This window comes from Excalfactoria chinensis, chromosome 5, assembly GCF_039878825.1.
Source record: "Excalfactoria chinensis isolate bCotChi1 chromosome 5, bCotChi1.hap2, whole genome shotgun sequence".
NCBI classification, from domain to species: Eukaryota; Metazoa; Chordata; class Aves; order Galliformes; family Phasianidae; genus Excalfactoria; species Excalfactoria chinensis.
The window spans coordinates 3,392,704-3,419,152 of NC_092829.1; the positions used below are offsets into that span (position 1 = coordinate 3,392,704).

The 26,449-nt window shown below is 43.8% G+C and overlaps 1 protein-coding gene across 17 annotated transcripts in view; it reads left to right on the forward strand.

Moving 5' to 3' along the window:
- KTN1 (kinectin 1) overlaps nt 1–26,449 on the forward strand; it is a 73,349-nt gene that overhangs the window by 30,307 nt on the left and 16,593 nt on the right. For 9 of the 17 annotated variants that reach the window (XM_072339103.1, XM_072339097.1, XM_072339101.1 and 6 more), the window contains 28 exons: nt 162–292; nt 1,779–1,895; nt 4,097–4,237; nt 6,480–6,586; nt 8,076–8,208; nt 9,147–9,234; nt 9,534–9,700; nt 10,098–10,166; nt 10,993–11,030; nt 11,597–11,687; nt 11,994–12,062; nt 12,785–12,822; nt 12,926–13,016; nt 14,740–14,826; nt 16,146–16,180; nt 16,317–16,407; nt 17,194–17,262; nt 18,113–18,150; nt 18,802–18,892; nt 19,061–19,129; nt 20,530–20,567; nt 21,245–21,335; nt 21,445–21,522; nt 22,126–22,163; nt 23,266–23,356; nt 23,457–23,525; nt 23,938–23,975; nt 24,915–25,005. In XM_072339103.1, coding sequence (XP_072195204.1) covers nt 162–292; nt 1,779–1,895; nt 4,097–4,237; nt 6,480–6,586; nt 8,076–8,208; nt 9,147–9,234; nt 9,534–9,700; nt 10,098–10,166; nt 10,993–11,030; nt 11,597–11,687; nt 11,994–12,062; nt 12,785–12,822; nt 12,926–13,016; nt 14,740–14,826; nt 16,146–16,180; nt 16,317–16,407; nt 17,194–17,262; nt 18,113–18,150; nt 18,802–18,892; nt 19,061–19,129; nt 20,530–20,567; nt 21,245–21,335; nt 21,445–21,522; nt 22,126–22,163; nt 23,266–23,356; nt 23,457–23,525; nt 23,938–23,975; nt 24,915–25,005 — 2,294 coding nt within the window. The remainder of the gene's footprint in view (nt 1–161; nt 293–1,778; nt 1,896–4,096; nt 4,238–6,479; nt 6,587–8,075; nt 8,209–9,146; nt 9,235–9,533; nt 9,701–10,097; nt 10,167–10,992; nt 11,031–11,596; nt 11,688–11,993; nt 12,063–12,784; nt 12,823–12,925; nt 13,017–14,739; nt 14,827–16,145; nt 16,181–16,316; nt 16,408–17,193; nt 17,263–18,112; nt 18,151–18,801; nt 18,893–19,060; nt 19,130–20,529; nt 20,568–21,244; nt 21,336–21,444; nt 21,523–22,125; nt 22,164–23,265; nt 23,357–23,456; nt 23,526–23,937; nt 23,976–24,914; nt 25,006–26,449) is intronic. The other 8 variants (XM_072339098.1, XM_072339104.1, XM_072339105.1 and 5 more) reach the window with 1 other exon arrangement.

Sequence of the window (26,449 nt, forward strand, 5' to 3'; positions counted from 1 at the left end):
TATGTTGTTTTAGCTGAATGCTCGTGACCTTTTGCTTCTTGGCATTTCAGACCGAAATTAAATATAATGCATGATGATATCCCATCTCATGCTGTTTCAAGGCAAAATAAATAATTCTGTACCGAGTCCAAAGTAAATATATCCTCCCTTCTGTGTTGCAGAGAATGCTGAAGTAAAATTTAAAGACTTTGTAATGGCCATGAAGAATATGATCTTCACTGAAGATGAGGCCCGTTGTGTAGTGGAGGTGTTGAAGGAAAAGTCTGGTGCAATTCGCGACGTCTTACAAAAGGTGAATGTTTGTGGGTATGGGAGGAGAGGTGGCTTTTAAATGGGTAGAAAGTGGAGGAGACGCTGTCAAGTGCTAATGGGTGTTTTGCCACTATTTCTGTGTTATGGCTTTGGAAGATTTCTTTTTTTCCAGCTGGTCTGTGCATGCTTTTACATGCAGAAGGCAGTTGTCTGATATCTGCCATCTGCCAGAGCTGGCTAGACAGGCTGATGGCTCCTAACTGCTCATAAAGGGCAGCCATAACCATCAGTAGAAGGTATGTAATGTAAGGCTGCTGCAGCTGACACAGTGTGTTGGCATGGGGGAAGGCTATCTGGTGACATCTCTCACAAGTATGTAGGAAAAATTGTAATAGAAATTAAGGAAAAAACCCCAAACCCAACACCACAAGTTGTGTGGCTGTGTGCCATTCTGCGCTTTGCAGGACTCCCTCTTATATGCTTTATACATTGAAGTGCTCTGGCTGCTTTGGAGATGTTTCATAGGACCTTAGGATGCTTCAGCCTGGAAGGGAGGTCTGCAGTCCAGTCTTTTGCTCAAAGCAGGGATGGCTTCCGCGTCAGCCTGTGTTGCTCAGGGCTTTATTGAGTCAGGCTTTAAACCGTGAAGGACTGAGGCTGAGTAACTTATTTGGACAACCTGTTCTGATGCTCGGTGCTTCTTTACTCTCTAATTTCTACAATTCTTTATTAATACAACAGGGTGGTGACTACCTGTATCTTGCAATGCCATCAAGGGAGATTTTCCAACCAAATTGAGAATGGGCTTGTGGGACTGCAACTCCCCTCTGCTTCTTCCACTGGCAGACTTTGTTTAATACAGTCTGAGTGTAAATGTGCAGACAGTTTGCCCTTCATGGCAGTTATTTTTTCAGACTGGTGTACAAGTGGTGGGACAGCAGGGGGATCATTGCCCCTACTTCTGTGTCCTGCAGCATCTCTAAATCTTGTCATTCTCACCTGCAGAGATGTTACTATTGTAGCTGAAGGCTCTCCTGAGTGGAAGGAGAGGCCAGACCAACGTTCCCTCTTCCCTTTGTAGTGAGCTTTCAGGAGATCAGGTGGTGGTTCTAATGCAGGTTGGATTATGCCTGCTTTGAGCATGGTTGGGACCAGGTGATGTTGGTGATCTCTTCCTTGCTCATTTATCGAATGATTCAGCATGGCTGTGCTCTTTTCCTTTATTTCTTTAATGACCGCTCTTTGTTTTTCCCAGTGCCACCGGAGCAGCCATCTTCCAATGTGGGAGTACCTTAAGAGCCCATTTATTCTCTTAATTGGTTTCAGAGCATTTGAAAATGCATTTCCTGGTCCGATAAAACCTGTGCTGCAGGATCCATTAGCAGCAGGGCTGGGTACTCCTGGTGCCGTGTACACTGTGCACACAAACTCTGTGGGGGCTCAAGGGGGGTGTTGCTTCCTTTCAGCCTCGCTCTGCTGGTGTACTTCTGGCATGTACTGACTGCCTGTGTGTGCTTTTGCTGCAGGCCAGCAAGGCAGAGTCAGCTGCAGTTCTACATCAGCTGCAAGACAAGGAGAAAATGCTCGCTGCAATGAAAGAGGAGGCAGCTGTTGCAAAGGAGCAGTGCAAGCAGCTAACCCAGGTAAATGCAAAGGAGTTTGTATGTATAGATAGCTTTTGGATAATTGTGGGGGCTTGGAGAATGAGCAGCAACAAATTCTGGCCTGTTGAGGTTAGTCTAAGTTAAAAGGTGGAATCTCTTATATTGGGAAGGCGTTCAAGACTCCGTGTTAGTTTTTATGATGCCATTAGTGTGTTTGTGCAGAGCTGTTTTCCAATAGTTTTTCCAGGTAGTTCACTTACTGGCATCTTTAAGCTGAGGCCATTTTTCTTTTCAAAAGGCTATTCAGAGCATTACATGAATACGAATAGAAAACACCTCTTTGCCATTGCAGCTTTAATTGAGTTCATATTCCAGCGTTTGGATGCTCGCGTGCTTCTAGGCATGGTAATGATCAGCTTTCTTTGAGAAAGCTGCAGCAAGTTTGAACGCTGCTTGGCCCCTTGAGTTGCAGCACTGATAGTTCTAGACTCACAGTTGTACCACCGTCAAGGCAAGTTCATGAAACTTGATTTTCTTTTTCTATTGAATGTTTCAAGGGAGAACAGTTACTGTAGAAAAATGAATTATGGCAGTGTTGCAATAAATCAGAGACTTGGCAGGGGGTAAGATTCTTATGTTTTTTGGGTAATTTGGAAGTAGAATGATGTTAGAATCAGGAATGCTGTGGGACAGGAGCTGAGAAGGAGAAGCGTCAGAGTCTGAGTGTGGAGGGAAACTGATGTAGTGAAGGGGGAAAAACCATCTACAAAGTGGTGGTTGGAAGACAAGGTAGGGTCTGTGGAGAAGAAGGGTGGTTGATAGTCTTCCCAGTTTTGTTAGGGGGAGGAAAAGGAAGAAGAAAAATGAATGGGCATTCCTGAAAGCGGAGAGGAAGCGAGTGAAAGCAGAGCTGCTGCAGTGCTAAATCATCAGGGTAAGCAAGGGAAAAAGCTCAACAAGCTCTTATCTTCTAATTAATGTGTTCCTTTGAAGACACTGTCAAAAGCTATGGAGGGACTTGGAAGGTGAGCTGCAGAGATGTCCCTGGGGCTGTCAGTGCAGGTGATATCTGGAGAGGATGAATGAGAGCAAGGAGTGCCTGATCTCTGTGGTGTTGGGTGTATGAGAGCTGGCCTTGCCAGCATCTCTGGCACTGCCTTGGTGGGGTGGATGGGCTGGTGAATAGTAGAAGTTGGTGGAGGGGTAGAAGGAAGCCAGAAAATGTCATGGTGCTTCCCTCCTGTTGCATCCTAGCAGATGGAAGACCAATGACACTCGTGTTTGAGAAGGCTTTGTGTCATACTATCTCCACTGTGTTTTCAGGAGTGACTCAGAACTTCTGGTGTGACTTTGGTTACTCTGGGAACATATGCTTGGGAAGCCAGCTTCCTGAAGCTAGTTGGCTCTAAAAAGAGCGAACAGCTTTTATTGAAACTGAAATGTGGACAGAGCTTATCATTAATCTGAAGAGGTGGAAGGTATTCAGGCTGGTTATTTGGAGCACTGAAATCTTGTGGCAAGGCTCTCTGTGCTGTTGGAGAGGCAGAATGCTAATGGTGGGCACTTTGGATCTGTGGGGAACCCTCTGACACTGCGTAGAGCCACAGTGTGTGGCATAGCTGGAGGCACCTGGAGTCTCCTGTGATCAGAGCTGCTGGAGCCCTGCACTCAATGGTTTTGCTTACTGCAGCAAATGCACTTACATTGCAGATCAGCAGCTCTGTGCACTTCTCAGGTGTCCAGATTGAGTTACTGGCTAATAAATAATCCAAATTGAAATGTGTATTTTCTTTTGAAAGCTATAATGTGGCATGATCGTGGGATTTGGGCCTTATTGCTGGGTGCTAATAGCCCATCTCCTCAGGGAAAACTGTTTTCAGTGTTGGCTTTGCAACCTGCTACAAAGCAGTTATGTGCTCTGAAATGCTTTGTAGTTTTGCTGCAATTCTTTATCCAGTTTCTTTCATTTTGCTGTACCTGGGAGGAAAATCCAAGGTACGTTCTGTGCAGTATCTGCGGCTTTAATCATTAGGACTCTGTATAATCTGGCCAAACTCCATAGAAATAAGACAACAGGAGGCGGTTGTTTAGAGTGGCAAACCTCTTTTCTAATGGACGTGCTTACTGTAGTTTGATGTATGCTCGATATGTTCCTTGTAATCATGAAACATTGTGTCTGTTGGGCTCTAGAAGAGAGCAGTAAGTGATTTTTCCCTTTTTCCTTTTGTCTCCCACCCAAGGAGCTGGTTGCAGAAAAAGAGAGGAGCGGTTTGCTTACAGCGAAAATGAGGGAACGCATCAACGCGCTGGAGAAGGAGCATGGCACTTTTCAGAGTAAAATCCATGTTAGCTACCAGGAATCTCAGCAGATGAAGATAAAGGTAAAAGCTTTCATAGAGTCATTAAGGTTGGAAAAGATCTCAGAGGTGCCCAAGCCCAACTGCACTGCACCATGCCCATATGGCCACGTCCCTCAGTGCCACATCTCCATGGCTCTTGGACACCTCAAGGGATGGTGACCCCACCAGTCCCTGGGCAGCTGTGCCACTGCATTACTATTCTTTCTGTAAGGAGGTGTTTCCTAATATCCAACCTAAACCTTCCCTGGCAACTTGAGGCCATCACCTCTCATCCTTTACTATTCGAGTTGAAGTTTATATACAAGCAGATCAATGCTAAGAAACCTTTATTTTAGCAAAGAGTGTTTGTTATTTCAAGTCAGCTTCTGTGACAGCAGTTGTTACCTGGAACCTTGAGTGCAGTGTGCTGATAGCTGTGAGTGTGTCCCATCTGCATGAGGGTAGGAAAATTCATGACTGATTCCAACCCTGAAGGTAAGACAGGGTCTTATCAATGGTGGTGTTTCACAGTCTGCTGAAGGCCAGTGCTAGGCAGCCTGGTTTGTCTTAGTTACTCCTACTTTATGGTGTTCTGCTGAGATGCTAACCATTTAAGCATGAAATCTAACTGAAATGCTCAACTTCAGATAGACACTGATGCTGAGGATCGTTTAGAAGCTGATAAATCTTGCTCTTAAATCTCAGTGTGGAGAGACTAGACAACTTAATACACAAGAAGTATCATTGATTGGGGAAGAGCTTTGCTGAGAATATTTGAAGGGCAGCACTTAGATTTTTAGGCTCCTCTCCTGAATTTGTTACAACGTAGTGACCTCAGAAGGGGTTTTCACCAGGTGTTTTTAAGCAGAACGGCCCTGTCTGTACCAACTGACATGGGCTTAGATTTCATATTCTGATGCGTTTTCCTTCAACGATGTCACAGCATCAAGCCTGGTTTGTGAACATCCAGTTTCAGTAATGTTTCTGTTGTATCTCGGCACTCTGGAGAGTGTCATCTCTGCAGTTCTGGAGCAGACACTGTTTCACATGAACCTACACAGGAAACTGCAAAGTGAGAGGATCTTCCTGGGGGGGGTTGGAGGGGCTGGGCACCAAAGGATGACTTCTGCCTATGTGTCTGCAGCAGTCAGCTGCAGGATGGGCATGCAGAGGTGCTCTGGTCCTGCTCCCCCTGCTGCTGTTTCACAGTGTTGCAGAGCAGCTGAACTGCAGCCATCAAAGATTCCAGATCCTCTTTATCTGTGTGGTGTTTAAAATAAGAATAATACTAAACAAACAACACGAAAAACTAGCACTAAATAAATACTGTAAAAAAAACAAACCCCAAGCTCAGCAAAAGCCCAGAGAAAACTCCTTGGATGTGTTGTTGTTCAGCTGGTTGTGGCTGCTCCACAATGGGTCACTCTGTTGCTGTTGTTGTTATTCACATGTGTTTTTATGGACTTGTGCTTACAAGATCCTCACCGATGAGTCACTCATGATGAAACTAGGTCTGGGAAATGGTGTCAGCTGCATCTGCAACTGGTGCTGGAAGAGGAAGAACGTGTTACGTGCTGTATGTGCTTGAGAATTGTCAGAGCAGGCTGTAGGACCAGCTGTGCTGGTGTCTGGATATGCAAAGTCTGCTTCTTCTCTCCCCCCCCCCCCCGTTTTAATCCTGTCTTTTGGTTATGTTTAAACTATTCTGAAGCAGCTTTGGGTTTTGGGGCATCTCTCCTCCAGAAAGCACATTGAAATGTACTTGAAGCATATTTTTGCCTAAAAAAGGATCTACTTTGTAGTCTCAACTTCAGGATGTTAAATCCAGACAACCCTTTTGCAGTTTACACACTACAGTCTGTGCATCTTTGGTTATTTCCAACTTTTCTGCCTTATTTACAGGCTTTGTAAACCTCTGTCATTAATTCGCTGTATTTATTTCTCCCTGGAAAATAGAGATTAATACCCAGTTATTGATAACTACCTGTGGTTGCACAGTTGAGTTATCGATATCTTGAGTAATATTTGTGTACTGTTTAAAACGTGGCCTTGATACAGTGGTATAAAAGGAAACTGATGTTTTATTCAAGCAAGTAGAGCTGAGCTGCATCAATTTAATTGAGGAGTGCTGTATGTTGAGGAAGGAAGTAAAGGTGTCCCCTTTTCCCAGGAAAAACACTAAATTTTGTTACTTTTAACTATTGCGTAGTTGCACCAGCTGCGATATGTTGGTGGCTTCTGATTTCTCCTTTAGTGTAATCTTTCTTTTTTCCTTCCCCCTCAGTTCCAGCAACGCTGTGAGCAGATGGAGGCAGAAATAAGCCACCTGAAGCAGGAGAATGGTATCCTGAGAGATGCTGTCAGCACTTCTACCAATCAAATGGAGAGCAAGTATGTTAGCAGCTACTTGGAGCTCTGCATGGTTTTAAGCTTTCCCTGAAGAGCTCTGGCTTCTGCTCCTTTCATTTCCATCTCCTTGGCTGTCTCTGCATTTGTGTTTAAACTAGGCAATAGTGATTTTGGAGCACGGAGGTACCTGTTTGTATTTGCTCTGAGCCAGTGATGTCAAAACTGATTGGTGTCTTTCATCACTTGGAAGCCTGGGCTGCTAACGGTCTGGGGTCTGACAGGAAGAATTCAGCCAAAGCCAGTGTATTTGTTAGGGTGCATTTGTCCACCTGGCTTTAGGAGAAGGACTCTTGCAGGTCTCCTGGGAGGACGGCAGCTCTGAGCTTATAAATTGGTCTTGCAAGAAGAAGAAAATGTCAATATGCTGCAGTGATGATACCACTGGGTGACAGCTGGATTTATCCGCCAGAGGTTGGAGAATCAAAAAGCACCTCAAGGTGTCATCTTTTTGTGAGCTATGACTTAACTTTACCACCATACATACAGTCCTCTGTCAGCTCAGGGACAACCTGAGTGCCTGATAAGGGATGTAGGCAGATGGGTGAATTGCTGCTAGTGGCTTTCTGCCTTCAGATAGCCAACTTCACATACTCTTCAACCACATTTCACATACTCTCAGAGAGCTGATTTGTTACTATTGGAGACTAGAATGTCAAAACTCTGTCATGGCTTGGAAATGTTGCTGTATCTTCGTTTTCTGGCTGGGCTGTTCATACCAAGGCACTACTTCTTTATGGACCTTTCTGCCAGCATCTGCTGAACTGCTGAGCATAATGCAGTGGATGCACCTTCTGCTCCTTGTCCACTTTCTGCAGTGCCATATATTAAGTCCTCTGACTGTAGAGGTGTAGAAATGCCCCGTTTGTAGAAATGAAGCGTCGTAATTACTAAATCTTGGAAAAAAATGCTTCTTTTGGGCAAATATAAAAAGCATAATGCTTCTTGTTTGCTTATACACAAAGAGGAGCCTTTCAGAATTCCTGCCTTGGGTGATACAAAGGCATCTTTACTCCCTAAGTGGGGAGAGTGCATCATATACCTTTACAAGTTGAGAGAGAGTCAGGTCCATGAGGCAATGTGTAGTCCAGAGAGATGCCCACAGTTAAGCCTTCAGTGAGTTACAGATCAAAGATCCTTCGTGGGAGGAGGAACAGAATGTGAATTTGTGAGACTTTTCCTTGTGCTGGACCTTTTTGTATAAAGCTGTCCAAATGATACCCGTCAGCTTTCAAACATTTTGAAGGAGCTTATTGACTTCCCTATTGTTTCTGGCTTTGGGTTATAGCTGTTGTGCTGACAGCCAGTGTTCCAAACCTCATCCCTTTCCTGGGGTGAAAGCAGTGCGAGTGAAACTCAGCCCTCTGGCTGCAAATATTAACACTTGATGCTTGACTAGCTGTTGGTATTGCTTGTGCTTCTTGGAGGGGGGAAGGAACTGAACAAGAAGCTGTAAAAAAATGTTTATTTCTAGGCAGGCAGCTGAACTGAACAAACTGCGTCAGGACTGCGCCAGGCTGGTGAATGAACTGGGAGAGAAGAACAGCAAGCTGCAGCAAGAGGAGCTTCAGAAGAAGAATGCAGAGCAGGCAGTGGCTCAGCTAAAGGTGACTTTGCTTTTCTCTGCCCCACTGAGTTGCACTTGGGGCTTTATATGAGCCAAGTCCTGAGCTGGGCAGGATGGAAGGAGTATGAGAATCGCTTCTGCTGTTTCCCTGTCTGCTCATCTCTGTCTGTTTTCTTTAGATACACAAATATCAATTGGTGGATAATCTCTGAGCCAGCCTATGGGCTTGTTTAATGCTTTTATTCAGTACCTCTATTTTCAGTGATTACAAACTATTAGGTCAAACTTGTTCTCCCAGATGAATATCCTTTAAAAGCCTTAATTAATGGTGTTGAACTTTGTTTTCTACGATTCAAGCAAGATTTGTGTCATGGTTTGGCCTGCTTTCCATGATACTTTGGAACAGTTCATCCAGACAGGGTTTTTTAATGATTCTTTTAATCACTGGTTGGTTGTTTTGATTATTATTCTTTGTTTGGAAGCTACATGCTTTTGTTTCAAAGCACGTTTAATTGTTTTTTGAGAACTGTACTGATATTTTGATGCATCTTTTTCATTTTCTGATGGGTTTGTCAATTCAGATGTTCTGTCTGCCTCCAGTCCTTGCAGGTAGAGAATTGATATCTAGGGCTGGCATGTGGTTTAATTTACAGGTGTGCTTTTGTGTTTTAAGTGGCTACACCAGCATGCTGTTAATTCTGAACTCGCAGAGTAAAAATGCTGCACTTCCATGCTACGGAAATCATCCTGTTAAGAGCCAGTGATTAAATTCTGTTCACAATTTGCCTTTCAAATTAATGGGATAAAGTGTTCTGGGAGGAGGATTACAGGGCACTCTGTCTCTCAGATGCGCCCTAATGAAAACAAGGAACAACTTTTCTTCCTTACCATATGTTTTGGGAATAGCACTGAAGTTTTAGTTTCAAAACTAAATTAAAGATTAGACTTGTTTTTGTCAATTCTGTCTTCAATGTGAAGGTTCAGCAGCAGGAAGCAGAGAGACGATGGGAAGAAATCCAGGTTTATCTCAGGAAAAGAACAGCAGAGCACGAAGCAGCACAACAAGGCATGTATCAAACAAGAAAATCCCACGTAATGCTAACAGCAGCGATCTTGATGTATTTAAAAAGAAATAAAGTATTGAGTAATTGGCTTAAGTGTGAGATAGAGCTGAAGTTGGTGTCAGTAGTGCTTGCGTACCCTGGGGAAACAATGTGCTGTGATACGACCTTAAATGCTGATTAGCAGAACCTTGGCTTGCTGGATCAAGGCTTCTCATCAGCTTCCCTGTTTGCAGTGCAAGTTACTTCCCCCTAGAGTTCAAGTATGTACTTCTGAATTTAAATCCTGGCGTTTCTGCTACAGATGTGCAGAATAAGCTTGTCGCCAAAGACAACGAAATCCAGAGCTTGCACAGTAAACTTACTGACATGGTGGTGTCGAAACAGCAGCTGGAGCAGAGGATGTTGCAGCTGATTGAGAATGAGCAAAAGAGAGCTTCTAAGGAGGACTCTATGCAATTGCGGGTGCAGGTATTGCTCAAGTATCTTATTTTTTCCCTCTTTGTGACTGTGGAAACGGTAATTACCTTGAAATGCTGCTTCAACTAAGCTTTCCCACTGAGAGCTTTCATGCAGTGTTGGGAGGAAGACTGGGGCCGTTTAGAAGCAAGGATGTAATCCTTTCTGGCTTCAGGGAAACCAGCAGGTGAGTGGTGGAGTAGGGAGTATTTCCTTTCAGACAGAGTGGGATGTTACACTCCCCCTCATAGCAGCCTGTTCTGGTGGGAGAAAGATGGCACCTCCAAAATACGTGTAAAGTAAATGCTAAACTGTTCTTAGTGATACTAGCACAGGTAGGAGCTGATACTAGCAGAAGTTGACCATCTACAGATCTCAGCCTGCTTTCCTTTTTCTTCTCTCTTACTAGGAGCTGGTAGAACAGAATGATGCTTTGAATGCTCAGCTTCAGAAGCTTCATTCACAAATGGCAGCCCAGGTACGTGTTCTCACTCTTCCCTTTCCTTTGTAGTCTTCAATTGTGAATCTCTTATAAAAGGCAGGTTGGTTTTTTTTTTTAAGCTGGATGTGAGATGTGCAATAATGAAAGTGAAGACTTGTTAGCATCTTCTTTTGTAGTGTTCTCAACCTGATTTAAAACTTAAGCTTCTGCTCTCCTTTCTTTGGAGGGGAGATGTCCACTTATCTCCTCCTGTACTGCCTTTCATTTACAACCAGGAGAGGAATGCCATTTAATTTTAGTTTTTTCTATAGCTGTGCATGTATGGGTATTCTTATGTGGTTCTTTAGTCTTTTTGCTGTCTTCCTATGAACCACTTGATAATGTCTTTCCCCTAGTGAATCAGATTGAGGAATAGTGACTTAGGTGGCTGCTGTATAAAGCTCTCTTCAGTCCAGTGGGGACAGAACCCCTGACAAACCCCCCCCCTTTGAGGAAGTAGGGTTGGAATGGATGGGTACTTCTGTGGACAGCAGGGCTGATGAAGTGCTTAGATAGTGGAATGTCCCATAGTGCAGCTAAGAGTAGCAGACAAGTGCTGGTGATCCCCACTGCTTCTCTGGAATCTGACAAAGAGCAAAATGGCTCATCTTCTGCTTGTGTTGCCTTGAGCAGAAAGGGAAGGGATATTAGTATGTTCTCAGATCCATCTCATGTTCTGTAGCTAGGAAATACTTGAAATCTGCGTGTGCCAGTTTGAAATAATGAGGCAAATCTTACAAGTGCTATTCCTGGTTTGCTGCAGAAGTTGATTCTTTGCCTTGCTTTATTCTCAGCTATGTTTGTTTTTCTCCTTCTTCTGCAGACCTCAGCTTCAGTCCTGGCAGAAGAACTGCACAAAGTGTGAGCATTCATTTCCCCTGGCGTTTGGGAGATGTCACTGGCTGCTAATGCGCACCACCTTTCCTCAGTGCATGCACAGTGTGAATAGGAGGGAAGGGTGAAGGAAATGTTGTTGTCCATGCTTTCTAACTGTGAGATTCACTTTAGAGCTGGGAAAACACTTCCTGAGGATTTTCTTTCTGTGTCTGGTCTCGGATTTGCAGCCTGTTGTATGGGGGTCAGTGCTACGTGGAAAGCAGTGTTTGCCTTGTTTATGGGGATCGTTTCAGCAAGCAGAGATGTGTGTGACCATGAGAATGGTAATATTCGGGCTATATTGCTGGAACAGGAGATTTCTCCCCTTAGGAGATAGGGTAGTTTTGTTTTGGAGATAGACAATATCCCATAAATGCAGACAGCATTTGAAATGGAGGGAGCTTTTGGTCCCAAAGCATGATGTCAGCAGAAATGAGGGTAGGACCTTGACTGAAGGGCCAGTATGTATTTTGTGTTTACCTTCCTTTTTCATGGGCAACTTTCATTCTAGGCCTTCCAGTACTGATATGTCATCACTCTCATTTATACAGCATTGCAGAAAAGGACAAACAGCTAAAGCAGATGGAGGACTCATTAGGCAATGAACACGCCAATTTAGCAAGCAAGGAAGAAGAGCTCAAGGTATAATAAAAGCACGTGTAAATGCCAGCTGGTAGAGGGCTGGGCTCATTGGGTATGCATATGAAATGAAGTCTGTGAGGTGGTTGCTGTCTTTAGATCTAGAACCAGGTCCTTTGACTACAAGGCAGCTGATCTAGCCAGGATTGGTGCACAATGAAAGCCACTGATGACAAATGTTAGGGGTTTCTCTGGCAGTCACCTCTTGACTATGACAAAAAATGAGTAGGGATTTTTTTACACTGAAAAGTGGACTTAGCTGAAAGACCATCTGTGTGCAAAATGCGTACGTATTTCTTCTTCTTTTAGGTTTTACAGAATATGAACCTGTCCCTGAAATCAGAAATACAGAAGTTACAGGCTCTGACAAATGAACAGGTAAAATAACTGATTCATTTCAGGCTTCATTTTATTGTCTCCTCATTGTCTGTATTGTCATAAGCTCAAGGGCATCTGTTGGTTTAAATGAGCTGTACACCACTAACAATGTGAGGTTACAGAATCGGGTTAATATGTGATTCCCTGGAGGTTTTGTTTTTGGTCTGAGATCTGCTTTTAACCTCCCTTCTTCACCAGCTGAATCTGTTTTCACTTAGATAGCCAACTGACTGAAGCATTTACTAGTTAGGTTTATCTAGATTTGCTGATGTGTTAAGGCCATTGCACAGGAGTAAACACAACTGCTGTTGAATATGCAGCCCTGGCAATTGTGTATGAGGCTCATAAGCATACATCTAAAAAAGTAAAAACCAAGAAAGCTTACCTCACGACAGATGTGTTTTTAAAACCAAACAAATGCTTTCCCTTCTGCTATTACTGTGCGGCCAGTGCGTTACAGAGGTGGAAATGCTCTGATTAATTACTGAAAATCCTGGTTGTTAAACGAATCCTTTTGAGATCTTCTTTCTTGTAATTGCATACTTGCCTGGTGTGTACCGGTGTTTTACAAGTGCGTAATGACAGGCTTACCCCTTTCTTTCTTGCTGGTGAGTCAAGTGTTCAGAGGCCAAATGACTTCTAGCTTTTTAATATTGTGGAATGAAAGGTTGATTGAATCATGTGATGTATCCTAAGTCTGTGTTAATCCTCTTTCTATCTAGGCTGCTGCTGCACATGAGCTGGAAAGGATGCAGAAAAGGTAAATAAATAGCTCTGGCATTCGATAAACGTTTTTTATCAGTCTTTTATGTTCTTTTGAATTGATTTTGTAAGATGCATGTAACTCTTCTATTGTGTCTCAGCATTCACATCAAAGATGACAAAATAAGAACTCTTGAGGAGCAGCTTCGAGAGGAACTTGCTCAGACTGCGAACACAAAAGAGGAATTTAAGGTAAGATGCAGAACAACTACCCTTGTGCTTAATGACAGCAGGTTTTCCAGGCTTCTGAGGTTGGGGAGTAGTTCAGACAATTGAATGTTGATTTGTGAAACCGAGCTGACTTTCAGGTGTTAAACTGTTACAGCTTTTGTTCTTTTTCAAGGCAAGTAAAATCAGAATCGTAACAACAGATGGTGAGAGATGTGGGGTAACTCAAGTCAAGTGCAGTGTCTATAGCTGCAAAGACTGAGGACTTTGAAACCTGGAGGAGGAGGCAGTTCAATAAAGACTATTGCAGTTCTGTTGCATTCTACCTTCAAATGCAACTTCCAAGGTCTTGGTGGGAGCCTTTGCTTGTTTTTTTTTTTCCTTTTGTCCTTTGCTATTTTTTTCTGCCAAATTAGATGCAAAAATGCTTATTTTCCTCCTGCCTGCTTTCAGATTGTTTCTCATAAGGAGCAGCTGAATTTCCAGAGCTTTTAGTTCCATGGTCTGGGGTTTGCAGTGCAGAGTTGGTGCTTGTTTTTAAGTGGTGTTCATAAGGATCAACAATAGCTCAGTCTGAGCCTTGCAATACCATGTTGGTAGGCTTGCTGGTGATCAGCAGAGCAGGTGGGTAATGCCCAAGGCAGCATAGCTTCTATAAGAGAGGCAATGCCCTGTGGATCTCCTAGAGCTCTTTGAGGCTGTTATCAAGTAATGAATTTGGTTCATGTATTAAAATTACATTTTTGAAAAGGTTTTGGTGGCAGAACTCCCAAAGTTTCTCAAAGGTGTCAAAGAACAAGAGCTGGTGGTTCCCTCAGTTAATAGCTGGTTAGAGAATAGCTAATAAAGCAAGACTTTAGGTGGCTGTTCCTCACAATAAGTTATCAGCTGAACCTTCAGCGAGGTGTGTGCGCTGGGTGATGGGAGTGTAAATGATCTAGAAGGGGGGTGGGAAGAAGTGACAGCTTTATTACAGGCCTGATTACTTTATGTGATCTGATGACTCTGAAGAATCACAGAGGGGTTTCAAGGTAGTGCAGTGTTATAAGGTTGCAGGTATAGTGGTGAAAGTGAATGTGATAAGGAATAATGTGAATTTGGAATGGAGAAAGACTTTGGGTGTGTTATGGAGTGGTTATGGGCTGAAATCAACTCGGTGCTTTGTGTCCAAAAATCACCTGGAGGCAATTCAGCAGTTCTTAGGAAGTAAATGGGGACCTGAGTGCAAATGGTCATTCTTATGTAGTGTGGAAACCCATGGTGTGCTCTCAGCATGAATGTTTTGTGCACTTTGAATTCCTTCTTTGATTCCCAAACATAAACCTGCCCTGAATGCTTCTGCCTGAGCAAGTGCTTCTTCCCACTCACATGGCAGAGGGAAAAACCAGGCTCAAAACAGCCGTTCTTCAATCCTCACCTTTGCAGTCCCTTCCTGCAGTCAAATCTTAAGATGATGCTGATGCTCCTTGAGGAGGAGAATGTGGTTTATCTCGCCTGTATACTTGGCACTGTCTGATCCCCTGCCAGGGAATGAAGATGGTAACAGCTGAATTTCTCATGGGAACATAAGGACGGAAGTATTAGTAGGGGAAAGCAAGAAAGATGGCTAGAGACTCTTTGTAGTCTTGTAGCTTCCAAAGAACTGACTGTAACAGCTTCTGTGTTATTTCATTACCTTGTTGCCACTGTGAAAATGCTGTAGTTTGGGTGTGCAGTTCTGAGCTGCTACCTTTGAATTTCCTTTCAGGTTCTCAAGGATCAAAACAAAACTTTGCAAGCTGAAGTGCAGAAGCTGCAGACTCTCCTATCTGAGCCAGTCCAGCCAACGTTTGAGGTTGTATCAAATGTCCTCTAATTCTTTTTTAAGTTCTTAGGTATTTTCTTTTAAGCAGGCTATGGGGTGAGCAAAATCTGTTGCTTTTTAGGCGTGGAAAGTCCAAGTCAGGCAGCTTCTGGCCAAGAGTATCCATACAAAATATGTATTTATTTTTTTTCCTTCCCTGGGGAATGTTAACTTAATGCAAACAAGAACTTTCCTGCAGCCTCTCCCAGTTTTAATGATAATTTCTGGTATAGAAAAATCCCATGAGCAACCAACCCTCCTAGGAAGAAGATCTCTTATTGGTCTGGGGAGAGACCAGAGTAAGATCTTCATGCTGCTTGTTTTCCTTCTGTCTGAGAGTGAGTTCTCAAGCCAATAGTAATCAAAGAACAGACTCACATTATGGTGGCCTTTTCCTATTACTATTCTTTTTCTTCTCCCTCTTGCACGTTCTTTTGTGATGGCATTAGTCTGGTGGGTGCTCATGCAGGACACTGTGGGTTCAAAGCTATTCTGCCCGGTCTCCTTTGCCTGAGACAGCTTTGAATACCCAACTTCATCCTCCTGTGGAATCAGAAAACTTTCTGAAAAGCTGGAGAAAGACTTGCAGGACAGGAAACTGTTTCCTTTCCAGTCCCATGCTGATATCTGCCAGTCAGCAGCTTCCTGTCTTCTGGCAGATAACCGGGTTTGCAGCCCTTACTCCCCTGGGAGGGCTGGTTTGTTGTCCTGCCTCAACTATAGCTGATTGTCCTTGGGATCTGGTTTACATTTCTCATGGGGTCTCCTGCAGTGCATTACTGTTGGCCTTTGAGAAGTCATAAATGCTCTGTTAGGTGATCCTCAAGTGGAGCTTGTGATTTTGGTAGTTACTCAAAGGACACAGAGTTTTCAGGTGTTCGGGCTGGATCTGTACCTCTCTGGAAAGTCTGACATCTGTCTAGCATTAGACCCATGTGCTGTGAGGACATTCTTCCCTATTCTGTCACCTGCTGGATTGGTGCTGTTCAATAACTTCCTGAAGGGAGGTTGTAGTGGGCTGGGGGTCGGCCTCTTTTCTCATGCTGTTAGTGATAGGAGTATAGGGAATGGTTTCAAGCTGCAGCAGGGGAGATTCAGGCTGAACATTAGGAAATATTACTATTCACAAAGGGTGGTCAGGCACTGGAATGCACTGCCCAGGGAGGTGGTAGGGTCCACCGACCCTGGGGGTGTTCAAGGAATGATTGGGTGTTGTATTGAGAGATGTGGTTTAGTGGGAGCTATTGGTAATAGCCCAAATTGTTATTGATCCCACTGCTCATCACCCTATTGCTTTTTCTTTTTAATAGGCAAACAAGGATTTGTTGGAGGAGATGGAAAGAGGGTAAGAAACCACTTTTTCCTTTGCATCAGTGGATCGTGTAGAGATCCAGCTCTGTTGACAGCAGGGTTGCTCTTGATAGCTAACCTGCTGCCAGAGGTTAATGCTGCTTTCCTAATGCTCACTTCTGGTTTCTCAGCATGAGAGAGAGGGATGATAAAATCAAGACGGTTGAGGAGCTGCTTGAGGCAGGACTCATACAGATGGCTAATAAAGAGGAGGAGCTGAAGGTAAAGTCTCCTGTATTATCTTCTTGCGGGGAAATAGAGATTAAGTGGTCTTGTGCAAAGTGCATGCTGGAATGCTTATAGTGCAGTCTAAGATTGTTCCCTTTGAGTAGGAGAGGCTTCTGGAGACAGGATTAAAACCCTTCTGGTAACACAGAGTAATCATAGGCGTTAATGGTATATACTGTGCTTCTCTCTGCTTAGTTTAGAGTAGACTTTACTAGCATCTTGGTGTCCTTTGGAGTAAGGGTAATACATCTCCAGAGCTGTATGTGTGGTGTAATCTGAAACAAATCTGTCTTTAGAGAAGTGATTTTTGTAGTAGCTTGGCAGCATGGGACTATTGCACCTGTTTTACTTACTGGTAATCTGAAGGGCAGTACCAGAATCTTATTCTAGCTGAGTTATACTGGAATGTTCTGTCCTGTCTGTCTGGACATATCTTAAACAATGCTCACTACATGTCCCTAAGTTCTAGGTGAATTACTGAGGCCCATGGGGAGAAATTTCATGCTAGCAACCTGTCAGGGTACCAAACAGCCAAAGATGTTAGTGAGCACATCATCTTAATGTTTCCCTGGGCTTAAGTTTGAAGAGTTCCTATAGACTGGAGAATAACTGAATAATTATTGCACTGAATAATTTGGCTCTAACTGCTGCAGAGGGGGGTCTCTTTCAGGCTTTCAAATAGTCTTTCTCTTGTTCTAAAATAAATTATTTTTCTGTCAAGCTTAACACCTTTTCCCCCAATAAATGAGTCTTTCATTATCTGTTTCTGTGCTTTCAAAGGTACTGCGAACAGAAAATTCATCCTTGAGAAAAGAACTTCAAAGTCTGCAAATTCAGCTATCAGAGCAGGTAGTACTTCTCATCTAAAACTTTCATTACACCTAAACTTAAATCTAAAAGGATCTTGCTGTGGTTGCAAAAGTCAGGGGAAAAAGGTGAGGATGTCTTTGAAGCCTGTTGGCAAAGCATCCTGTTTTCTTCTAGCGCTGGTCTGGAAGCTGATATTTCTGTCAAATGCTTCCTTTGCATAAGTGTCAGAAACACATTGGATCTCTGAGTTCCAATTCAGCAGTGGTTCTGGGTTGGTTTTATCTTGCCATGTACTGGAATGGCTGTGGGCTGTGTTTTTCCAGCAGCCTTCTACAATAAACATGGCTGGTAGGGAGCTCCTGATTCATCATCCTGAGTCTGTATGTTTGAGATTTCTAATGTTAACCCACACTTGTGCAGATGTGACTTGGCCCCCTTCTCTTTGTATCTCTGCTCAGTGACACTATCACAGCATGACGCTCGTTATTGTATTATTGCTTTTGACGTGCACTCAATGCCTATCACAAAGTACCTTTCCTTATTGGTATCCAGTTCTGCATGGATGGCTCAGGAGGGCCATCTCTCTCATTTGAGAGTGAGAGGGGGGAAAAAAACCTCTGCATATTTATTCTTTGAATTACTGTGGGGAGGTGTACAGTGAAGCTCAGTTTCTCCTAATAAGCTGGAGTGTGGGGTTTGTCTTGCTTTGCTGTAATTTGTTGCAGACCAGCTAATTTTGGCAGGAACAGCCAGATAGATAACATCTCTAGACTGCTGTGTTTTCTTTTACCCAGCACCAAAGGGCCCAAGCTCTTTACTCCTCACCCCTTACCACTTACAGATCATTTTGCTCTCTTGTTTTTCTAAGTCGAAGATCTGTTTTGAACAGGTTTCCTTCCAGTCACTGGTGGAAGAACTCCAGAAAGTGTAAGTGCCTGCACCAGTTCTATTTCTTATTGTTACTTCTGTCTGTCTTTATTCCATGATTGCTTGTTTTGCTTCCCTGAAACGATTTGCTTTTAACTGGGTGAAGTGTGCATGTGCAGCGGGAAGCATCGTTGCTTTGGAAGCGTGTCAAGTCAGATCAATAGCTTTGAAAATCCAGTTGTTTTTCTGCTAAGCAATTAACTTCATAAGTCTAAGTTTGACTAGGTGAGGGTTTGCACTGAATTGTCAGATAATTGTTTTTCTGCAGTGGGTACTCTGAAAGGACTGAGCTTGTTCAAGCTGTGTGTGTGCATTTGAAGTTAATGAATGCTTTGTTGAAACGTTGAGTGAAGGCTGAAGTGTGTGTCATTCCTGAGATATCAGTGTATTTTTTTTTGCTTAAAAATGCAAATTAAGCTGTCTGTTTAGCATGATGAGCTACATATTATGTAAAGCTGGTACGTTCTGCACTACTCTCAGACACTCCTCCTGCTGGTTGCTTCTGGTTTTGGGACTGCAGTGAAAGGTGGCACCTTTAAGAGTGGAAGGTCCCACTGTGGTTCCCAGAGGCTACTGGTGGGATGTGGGCTGTATTTGCTTGTGTAGCCTGTTTGTTTGGCCAACTAATGCTATCCTTCTGCTCTCACTAAGGATCCATGAGAAGGATGGCAAAATAAAATCAGTGGAAGAACTCCTACAAGCAGAAATCCTTAAAGTAGCAAGCAAGGAGAAGACTGTTCAGGTACCCCATGTTGATACCTTCCAACACCTTGGCTCCTTCCCGTGTCTATGCCATTGACACCATTTATTCGTTACTGCATGGCGTTCTGTAGAGATGAATTTGTAGCTTCCATTTTTGTGGTGTTTTTGTTTCCATTGTCCAATCCTGTCTTGTTTTGTCATTGAAAAGGCTTTGACACAGCAAATAGAGGCTCTGAAAGAAGAAGTAGGAAATTCCCAGCTTGAGATGGAGAAACAGGTAAAACACCTTAGTGCCAGAAGTGTGAACCAGACTTGCCTTGGATGCACTGCTCACTCATTTCTGTTTGACTGTTTTCTTTCACTGGTGTGTGTCATTAGATAAGGAAACTTCGTGATGGTAGAGCTACGCTTTTCTCTGATATACAGCTGTAAATATGTCAGTGTAACTGCTAATGCTCTGTGGAAACCACCTTTCTCTGGATGCCAAAGCTTTTTGGCAAGAATTGTCATTGCTTTAAACATGTAGCATTGGGTCTGACTGGGCACATTGTGTACTGGGATGTGCCATCCCTGCAGTGCAGCAGAACCCCAGGATGTCTGCTGGCATTGTGACTTCTTGACATCTCCCCTTCTGTTCTTTGTTACTAGAACAATACGACTGACCCACATTTTATTTGGTTTCTGGATAAAGCTGAGGCCGTTCTGTTTCCAAAGAAAACTTGCCTTGGCAGAGGGAGTTTTTACTCCAGCTATCAGGAATGCAGAAATGGAGGAGCGATGCCTGGCTTTTTTAGTCTGTAACTTTTCAGACTTTTTAGTGACATTCCAGCATGTCACCTACTTTCTTCTTTCCTTAGTGTTAAAGTTTTGTCCTTTTTAGGCAAAACTTCATAGGACACGTTTGGAACTTTCCTCTAGTGCAGTTTCCCAGGAACTGGAGGAATTCTTTGTGTTGTTCCATCCATGGAGGTGACAGAGTCCAGGACAAAATGCATTTTGCTGTCACGGGCCCTGCAGAATCACAGGGGTTGGAAGGGACTTCTGGAGATCATTCAGTTCAAGGCCCCACTAAAGCAGGTTCCCCACCTCCTCCAGAGGCTGTACAGATGCACCTCTTGGTCTCCTGCAAATAGAAACAGAGGTTCTTGGGAATGTCTGAATTGGGTTTGGGAGGACTAAACTTGTGGAGCTGTTTGGACAGCTGGTATCTACACAGGTAGCAAGTCTGTGCTTTGTCAGTCTTCTATACACAATTCAAAGCAAATATTCCCACTCCATCTTAGTTATTCAGTACGTGTCTAGTCCTATTGTGCAAAGACATAAATGACCAGAGGTGATCTCTGACCTGAGCTGCAGTTCCCAGTGGGGTGGTTGTCATCAGTGGCTGCTTTTTCCTCTGTTGCCTTCAGTGGAAGGCTGCTCTGGTTGGCCTGCATGTGTTCCCACTTGCACCCTTTTCCTTTCTGCTGTGAAAGTCCTGTTTTGAAAGTGGTGAAATTAAATTATGGAGATGTTTTGCTTCTTGACATTTATTTTCTCACAAAGAATGCGTGCTTAGATCACTGCAACAAATCCTGCCTATTTTTAATGATGTTTAAAGTTCTCTCTAAAGCACTTCATAGCTTTTATGTGTCTTCTCAATGGATATTGGACTGAAGTACTGATTGTTCTCTCCAGGTGTCAATTACATCCCAAGTCAAAGAACTTCAGACTCTGTAAGTACACCTGTTAACATGTTTCATCTGCCCTGGGCGCTCCTCATTTCCCTGCTCTGATCTTCAATTTAAAGTATTCTTGCCCAAGAATATCTCTGGTTCTCATCAAGGGATCCAAGCGAGCAACACCAGACTTAGTAGATGTGCAACCTTTTATTTTTACCTGCAAACAAGGGGAAGCACTGCTCGGCTTTGTGGGCCTAAGTTAACTTAGGTGGGATGTAACCCAAGTCAGGTTGAAAGCACGTAGGCTAGGTGCTGTGGTAAACTTGCTTTAATAAAGTCTATACTGTAGTAGGTGGGTTGGTGAATAAGAATCGAATCACTGTGGTCATCTGTCCCTCATGACCCCCTTGGGACTCCCTACCCCAGTGGGAGAAGAGGAGGAATTACTTTTAGGCAAGGAGAGCACTTATTTGAAATCCCTGCAATGTTGATGCAGAATTTGTCTGCTTTCACTTAATGATCAGTACCACGATCAAGGGCTTCTCCTGCTAACCAAGTCTGATGTGGAAATGTTCTTGCATTGATTTTTCAGCAGGTGAATTATGGTTATGCCTTTGATCACATAGGCTGCTTCTGTTTGTTACATGCTGCAGAGCACAGTATTTCTTTTCTTTTGAGATGAATAAAAGAGCGAGGGTTTATTCTGCTTGTATGTGTGTGTGATGGTGCAGGCTGAAGGGGAAGGAAAATCAGGTGAAAACCATGGAGGCCTTACTGGAAGAGAAGGAGAAGGAGATTGTTCAGAAAGGAGAACGGCTGAAGGTAAGCTTTCTTAGTATTCTGAAGGGAAATAAACCCTGTTGCTGTGTTTCTGGATGTGGAAAGATGACTTTTATACTTCTAAGCTCCCTTATTTTCTGTTTGTGCAAAGGGTCAGCAAGATACAGTTGCACAATTAACCAGTAAAGTTCAGGAGTTGGAACAGCAGAACCTGCAACAGCTCCAACAGGTATGGCTTGCAGAGTGGCTGTGATTACAGGGGGGTGCTGGGTGGAACTGGAAGATGTTTAGCCTCTACTCCTCTTAAAATGTTTGTGTTGGCTTCGACCTACAGAGCTGTTTGACTAAACTGGTGGGGGTATTCTATGCAGTAAGCCTACTTCACCTGTATTTATCCAAAGCAGATGTTAATGCAGCTAATAAGCTCGGTGAGCTTTCCTTCAACATGGATGATACTGTCCTTAATGAGCAGTCTGGAAACTTAGGAGCTCATCAGCATAGTCACAGCTTTGCGCTGGGTACCTCCTTGCCACACTGAAGCAGTGTCTCTGTAGGGGTAGAGGTAGCAGAGGAGCTCCTGCTGTTACAGAGTGTAACAGCTTCCCTTGAAGTGCTGAGGCTTTGCTGTGATTCGAGATACATAGAGAAAGCTCAGCTTCTGAAATTCATATGTGTTTAGGTATCCTTGGAGCAACATGTTTTGTCACGGTGCAGGCTTCCCAGTGTGTCATTGGGAAACATCGTGCAGCCGATGTGAAGAGTTGCTGTTAACTTAAAGACTTCTGGCATGGCTTGTGCTATCAAAATGAGATTGGGAATTCTTGTTTTTCAGGTACCTGCTACATCCCAAGTCCAGGACCTGGAAAGCCGGTGAGTACATTTCATAGCGGCTTCTCTGCTATAACGTGCATTCAGTGCTGGTGTTTAGCTTCAATTGGAATGTACCGCTTGGTTTCAAAAACTTTATGGGTTTTGCTAAAATAAGCTGTTAGTGCTGATAGATGCACACCAGCCAGCACGGCTGCTGCTCGTGTAATAGCAGCGACTGGTGGCCCTGCTTCGTGTGTCTGAGCTGCAGCCTTCAGATGCTTTGTGAAAGTGAATGATCGCCCAGGGCTGCATTAAGTAATGAAGCTGCTGCTTGTGTCTAGTGATAATTTCTCCTTCTGTTTAGCATGTTTAAAATAGCGTGCGTTTAAGTGCCCGCAGTTCAGTCAGTGAAAGCAATGAGTAGTTTGCAGTTTTCAGTCTGAGATGCAATAACCAGTTTTCCAGCTCCTCTTTTATGAAGAGATGCTGGTACAATTCCCTCTGTTTTCACTCTGCTTTGTCTGCCTGCTCTGATGTAGACAGGCTGCATGCGCTTGAGCCAGTGACTGTCTTAGAACCACTAAGGTTGGAAAAGACCACTAAGATCCCCCAGCCCACCCCCATGATGCCCACTGACCACATCCCTCAGTGCCACATCTCCATGGTTCTTGAACACCCTCTGGGATGGTGACTCCACCACTTCCCTTCCCTGCAGCTGTTGCAAAGTACCCTCCTCCAAGGAGGGCTCCTGTACAGCCTGTATGTGTTGCCTAGGCTCACCTATAGGAGCCCATGCTTGGTACATCATTCTGAGCCTGCTGGCTTGAAGGACTGGCCCAGGCAATTGCTTCTCTCCCACTTCTACTCTGAATGCTGTTGAGATCAATTGTGACCAAACTCATTTGCTGATTGACACACGAAGTGGTTAGCTTGCTTCAGGCTGCTTCTTAGCAAGTGTTTGCAGTACAGCTGGCACATATTTCTGTTAGTTTTCTTGGTTTAGAGCCATACTCTAATGGCTCTCCATGTGGCTGCTTATTATATAGCATATGAAGATTAGTTTTTTCTGCTTCTGTCAGAACTGTTCCAGCTTGTATTTGTCCCTTTTTAGTATCAATTTATACTTAACCCTTTTCTCTTGTTTTCTAAAATTCCTCTACAGGTTGAAAGGGGAAGAAGAACAAATCAGTAAGTTGAAAGCTGTGTTGGAAGAAAAGGAGAGAGAAATTGCAAGCCAAGTTAAACAGCTGCAGGTAAAGTTTCAATAGAAGTGTCTTATGTTGTAAGGGGTAGAGTGGGTATTGTGTAACTGTATATATGTGCATATAAATGTTGTCTTTTTCCTTTCAACAGGCTATGCAAAATGAAAATGAATCTTTCAAAGTTCAAATTCAAGAATTAAAGCAGGAGAACTGCAAGCAGGTACAGCTCTCAGTTGCACTGTTACTGCACAAGGCTCAAGGGGGTTGCTGTATGGAAAGCCGAGAGTTGCATTAACCATGCAAATCCAGGGACAACTTCAGGGTTAAATTGCACTAAGCCAGCTTCTCTAGCTGTTGCATGTCTGTTTCTGTTTCCCTTTATTGTGTGGGTTTGCAGCCTTGTGCTCTTTCTTATGTCTCCTGTGTTCTTGTCTAGCTTTCCACCCCTATCTTTACCTGCTGTAGCACAGCTAAGGTGCTTCTGGCTTGAGTAGGCTGGGCAGGAATCCTTTGAAGGCCAGGAGTGCTCTTGATGAGTGTTACAGTAGAGCCTGATTAATGAGGCACATCATGCTTGCTGCATCACTCCTCACTGCTGATCTGCTCCTAATGAGTTTCTGATCTGTTTGTAGGCGTCTCTGGCTGTCCAAAGTGAGGAGCTCCTGCAAGTGTGAGTACTGCCAGAGGTTGAGTGCAATAGATAAGTGCTTAATTTCACTTGCTGCTTGGAGGCTTTAGAAGATGAAGTAAATGCCAAATGTACAGTAGCTGCTTGTGAGAATAGGCCAGTTCAAAAACAAGAATCGATAACACACAACTTAGTATCTCATGAAACTTTAGTGCAGAGATTCAGCTGATGCTAGTAATTCTTAGCTTGGGTCTTCTGCAGCAGTGCTTGCAGTATATGATTTGGCCACAAGTAAGCAAGCCATGACTGATTTAATGCTAGGTGTGTGCCAACTTGGCCGTATGTCTGAAAAGTTAAATGGTGGTGTTTTGAGTGAAATAACAAGCTTTTTTTTCCCTTAAACCTTCAGCCATATGTAGGTTCTTGTTCATATTGTGAAATTGTTGGGTAGAAATTGCTTTCCAGGCAAGGTCTTGAGGGTAGAAGAATGCTGTAACATTGAGATGACTAAAGAACTATGTGAAAGCTAATGGCGTGCCAGCTTATGCCGTGCAACACAAATTGCCACTGTCATGCATTCCTTGCTGGCTGAAATGTTTTCTTTTAAATGATGTAAATGTGGACTAGGTGCTCAGATAGGAATGCTCTAATCCAGCAGACAGTGCCTGTTTTGTGGTATTGCGCTAGTGTGGGCTGGCTGAGTTATCCTCAACAAATGTGTTGCCTTTCTGTGGCCTTGATAAATGTGTGCAGATGCTTGTTGTAAGCAAACAGCAGGTTTACAATGGGCTGTGCTCTGGCAGCCCACAGTTCATAGAGCTGTTGGAAGTGAGTGGGATTGCCAAGCAGCGAGAGCAGTTTTTCAAAGAGGGTGCATTGCTAGAAGAGAAGAAAGTGAGCATATGTAATAGGGCAGCACTGCTTCAATGAAGTTCAATAAACGTCTCCTGACTTGTGTATGATTCTTTTTTGCTAATTCAGGGTTGCAGGGAAAGAGAAGGAAATTGCCAGTCTCCAAAACGAGCTCGCCTGCCAGAGGAATGCTTTTGAGCAACAGAGGAAAAAGAATAATGTAAGGAAGCTTTTCCCCCCTCTCCATTTAAACAGCAGCCTTCCCTGAAACCTGCATGCATGGCATTCCTCAATTCCTAGGGCATTCTGCTCAGAGAATATTTCTGACAGTTGTTTCCCATGTTGTGTCCTCTGGATGCTCTGTTTTTCTTGGGAGTGAGTAAGGATCCCTTACATTTAGCCAGCTTTATGATTACCTGCTCAATTGATGAGAGGGAGGAGACATCCTGCAGCAAGTTCTCAGTCTTGGGTTCAGTCTTGTTAGCCCCGTTTAGAAGCGCAGCCTTTCCCAAGGGGATGGGAGGATGAAAGGGCTGTGCTCTGACCGAGCGTCCTGTGGGTACATGGGAGGAGGTGTTACCTTCAGACTCTCATATCTGCCTCTTCCCACTCCTGGGAGCTGCTAATCCTGATCCTCTGGGGGATGGTGAGGGCAGCAAAGCCTCCCTTTGCATCAGCCCTTGGCAGCACTGTGGAGGGTTGTTTGCGTGTGGAAGTAAAGATTGTGTCTTCCACTGTAGTTCTCTGAAGTATCTCCCTCAATACAATGACTTGTGAAGAGCAAGAGAATGGTGTCTTTAAATTATATGGAGGAAAGTTGTTAAAATACGGGATTTCTAGCTCACTTAATAGCCTATAAAACCTGCAGAATGCTATACAATATGCCTCATTGCTTAAAAGTGAGACATGATAAGAATCACACACGAGGAAAACACTAAGAATGTATTGCTTTTGAGCAAGTAGGATTGCTTAAAAGCTGAAATAAAGCAGGTTGGGTCTTCTCAGAAAACAGATGAGATAGAGGTAGAATGTGTGTGTGCTTTCTACTGACTCCAGGGGAGCTGCAAGTACCCTTTGTGGTGCAGGCAGAAACTTGGTCACTGATAAGAGTGGACCATGAGTGTAATTCCCAGCTTCCCATGCTTCAGTTTTAGCCAGTTTTGTTTCCTGAGCTGTGAAAAAGCTCTTAGGACAGGCAGACAGACTGAGGAAGTAGGGAAGTAAAGCCAATATAGGCTTATACAAGGATCTGGATGCCTTTCTAAGTCATTCCTGTGCTGAAGCAGATTGCTCTAAGGATTGGGGGGGGTGAAAAAAATACATTAAAAAAATCCAAGTCCCAAGCACTGCGATCTCCTCCCCATGAGGCCCAATGTCCTTTCTGTGTGAGCTCTCAGCCTGTCTGTGCCTTGTGGAGTACACGTTTGATGACCTCGCCAAGAAAGATGCAGCACTCTGAGCCCTGCTCACCTCTGCCGAAAGCCCAAAGCTTTTAGAAGGGCATTGGTGAGCACCTCAGATTTCCTTTGGGCTCGTGTTGTGAGCTGAGGCCCCGAGCCTTGCCAGGCCTGGCTTAGTAGATTTGTACCGAGGCATTGAGATCAACGCCATTAGATCTGATTGCACGATTGGGAATGTCGGTGTGTACACCTCCATGTGTATTT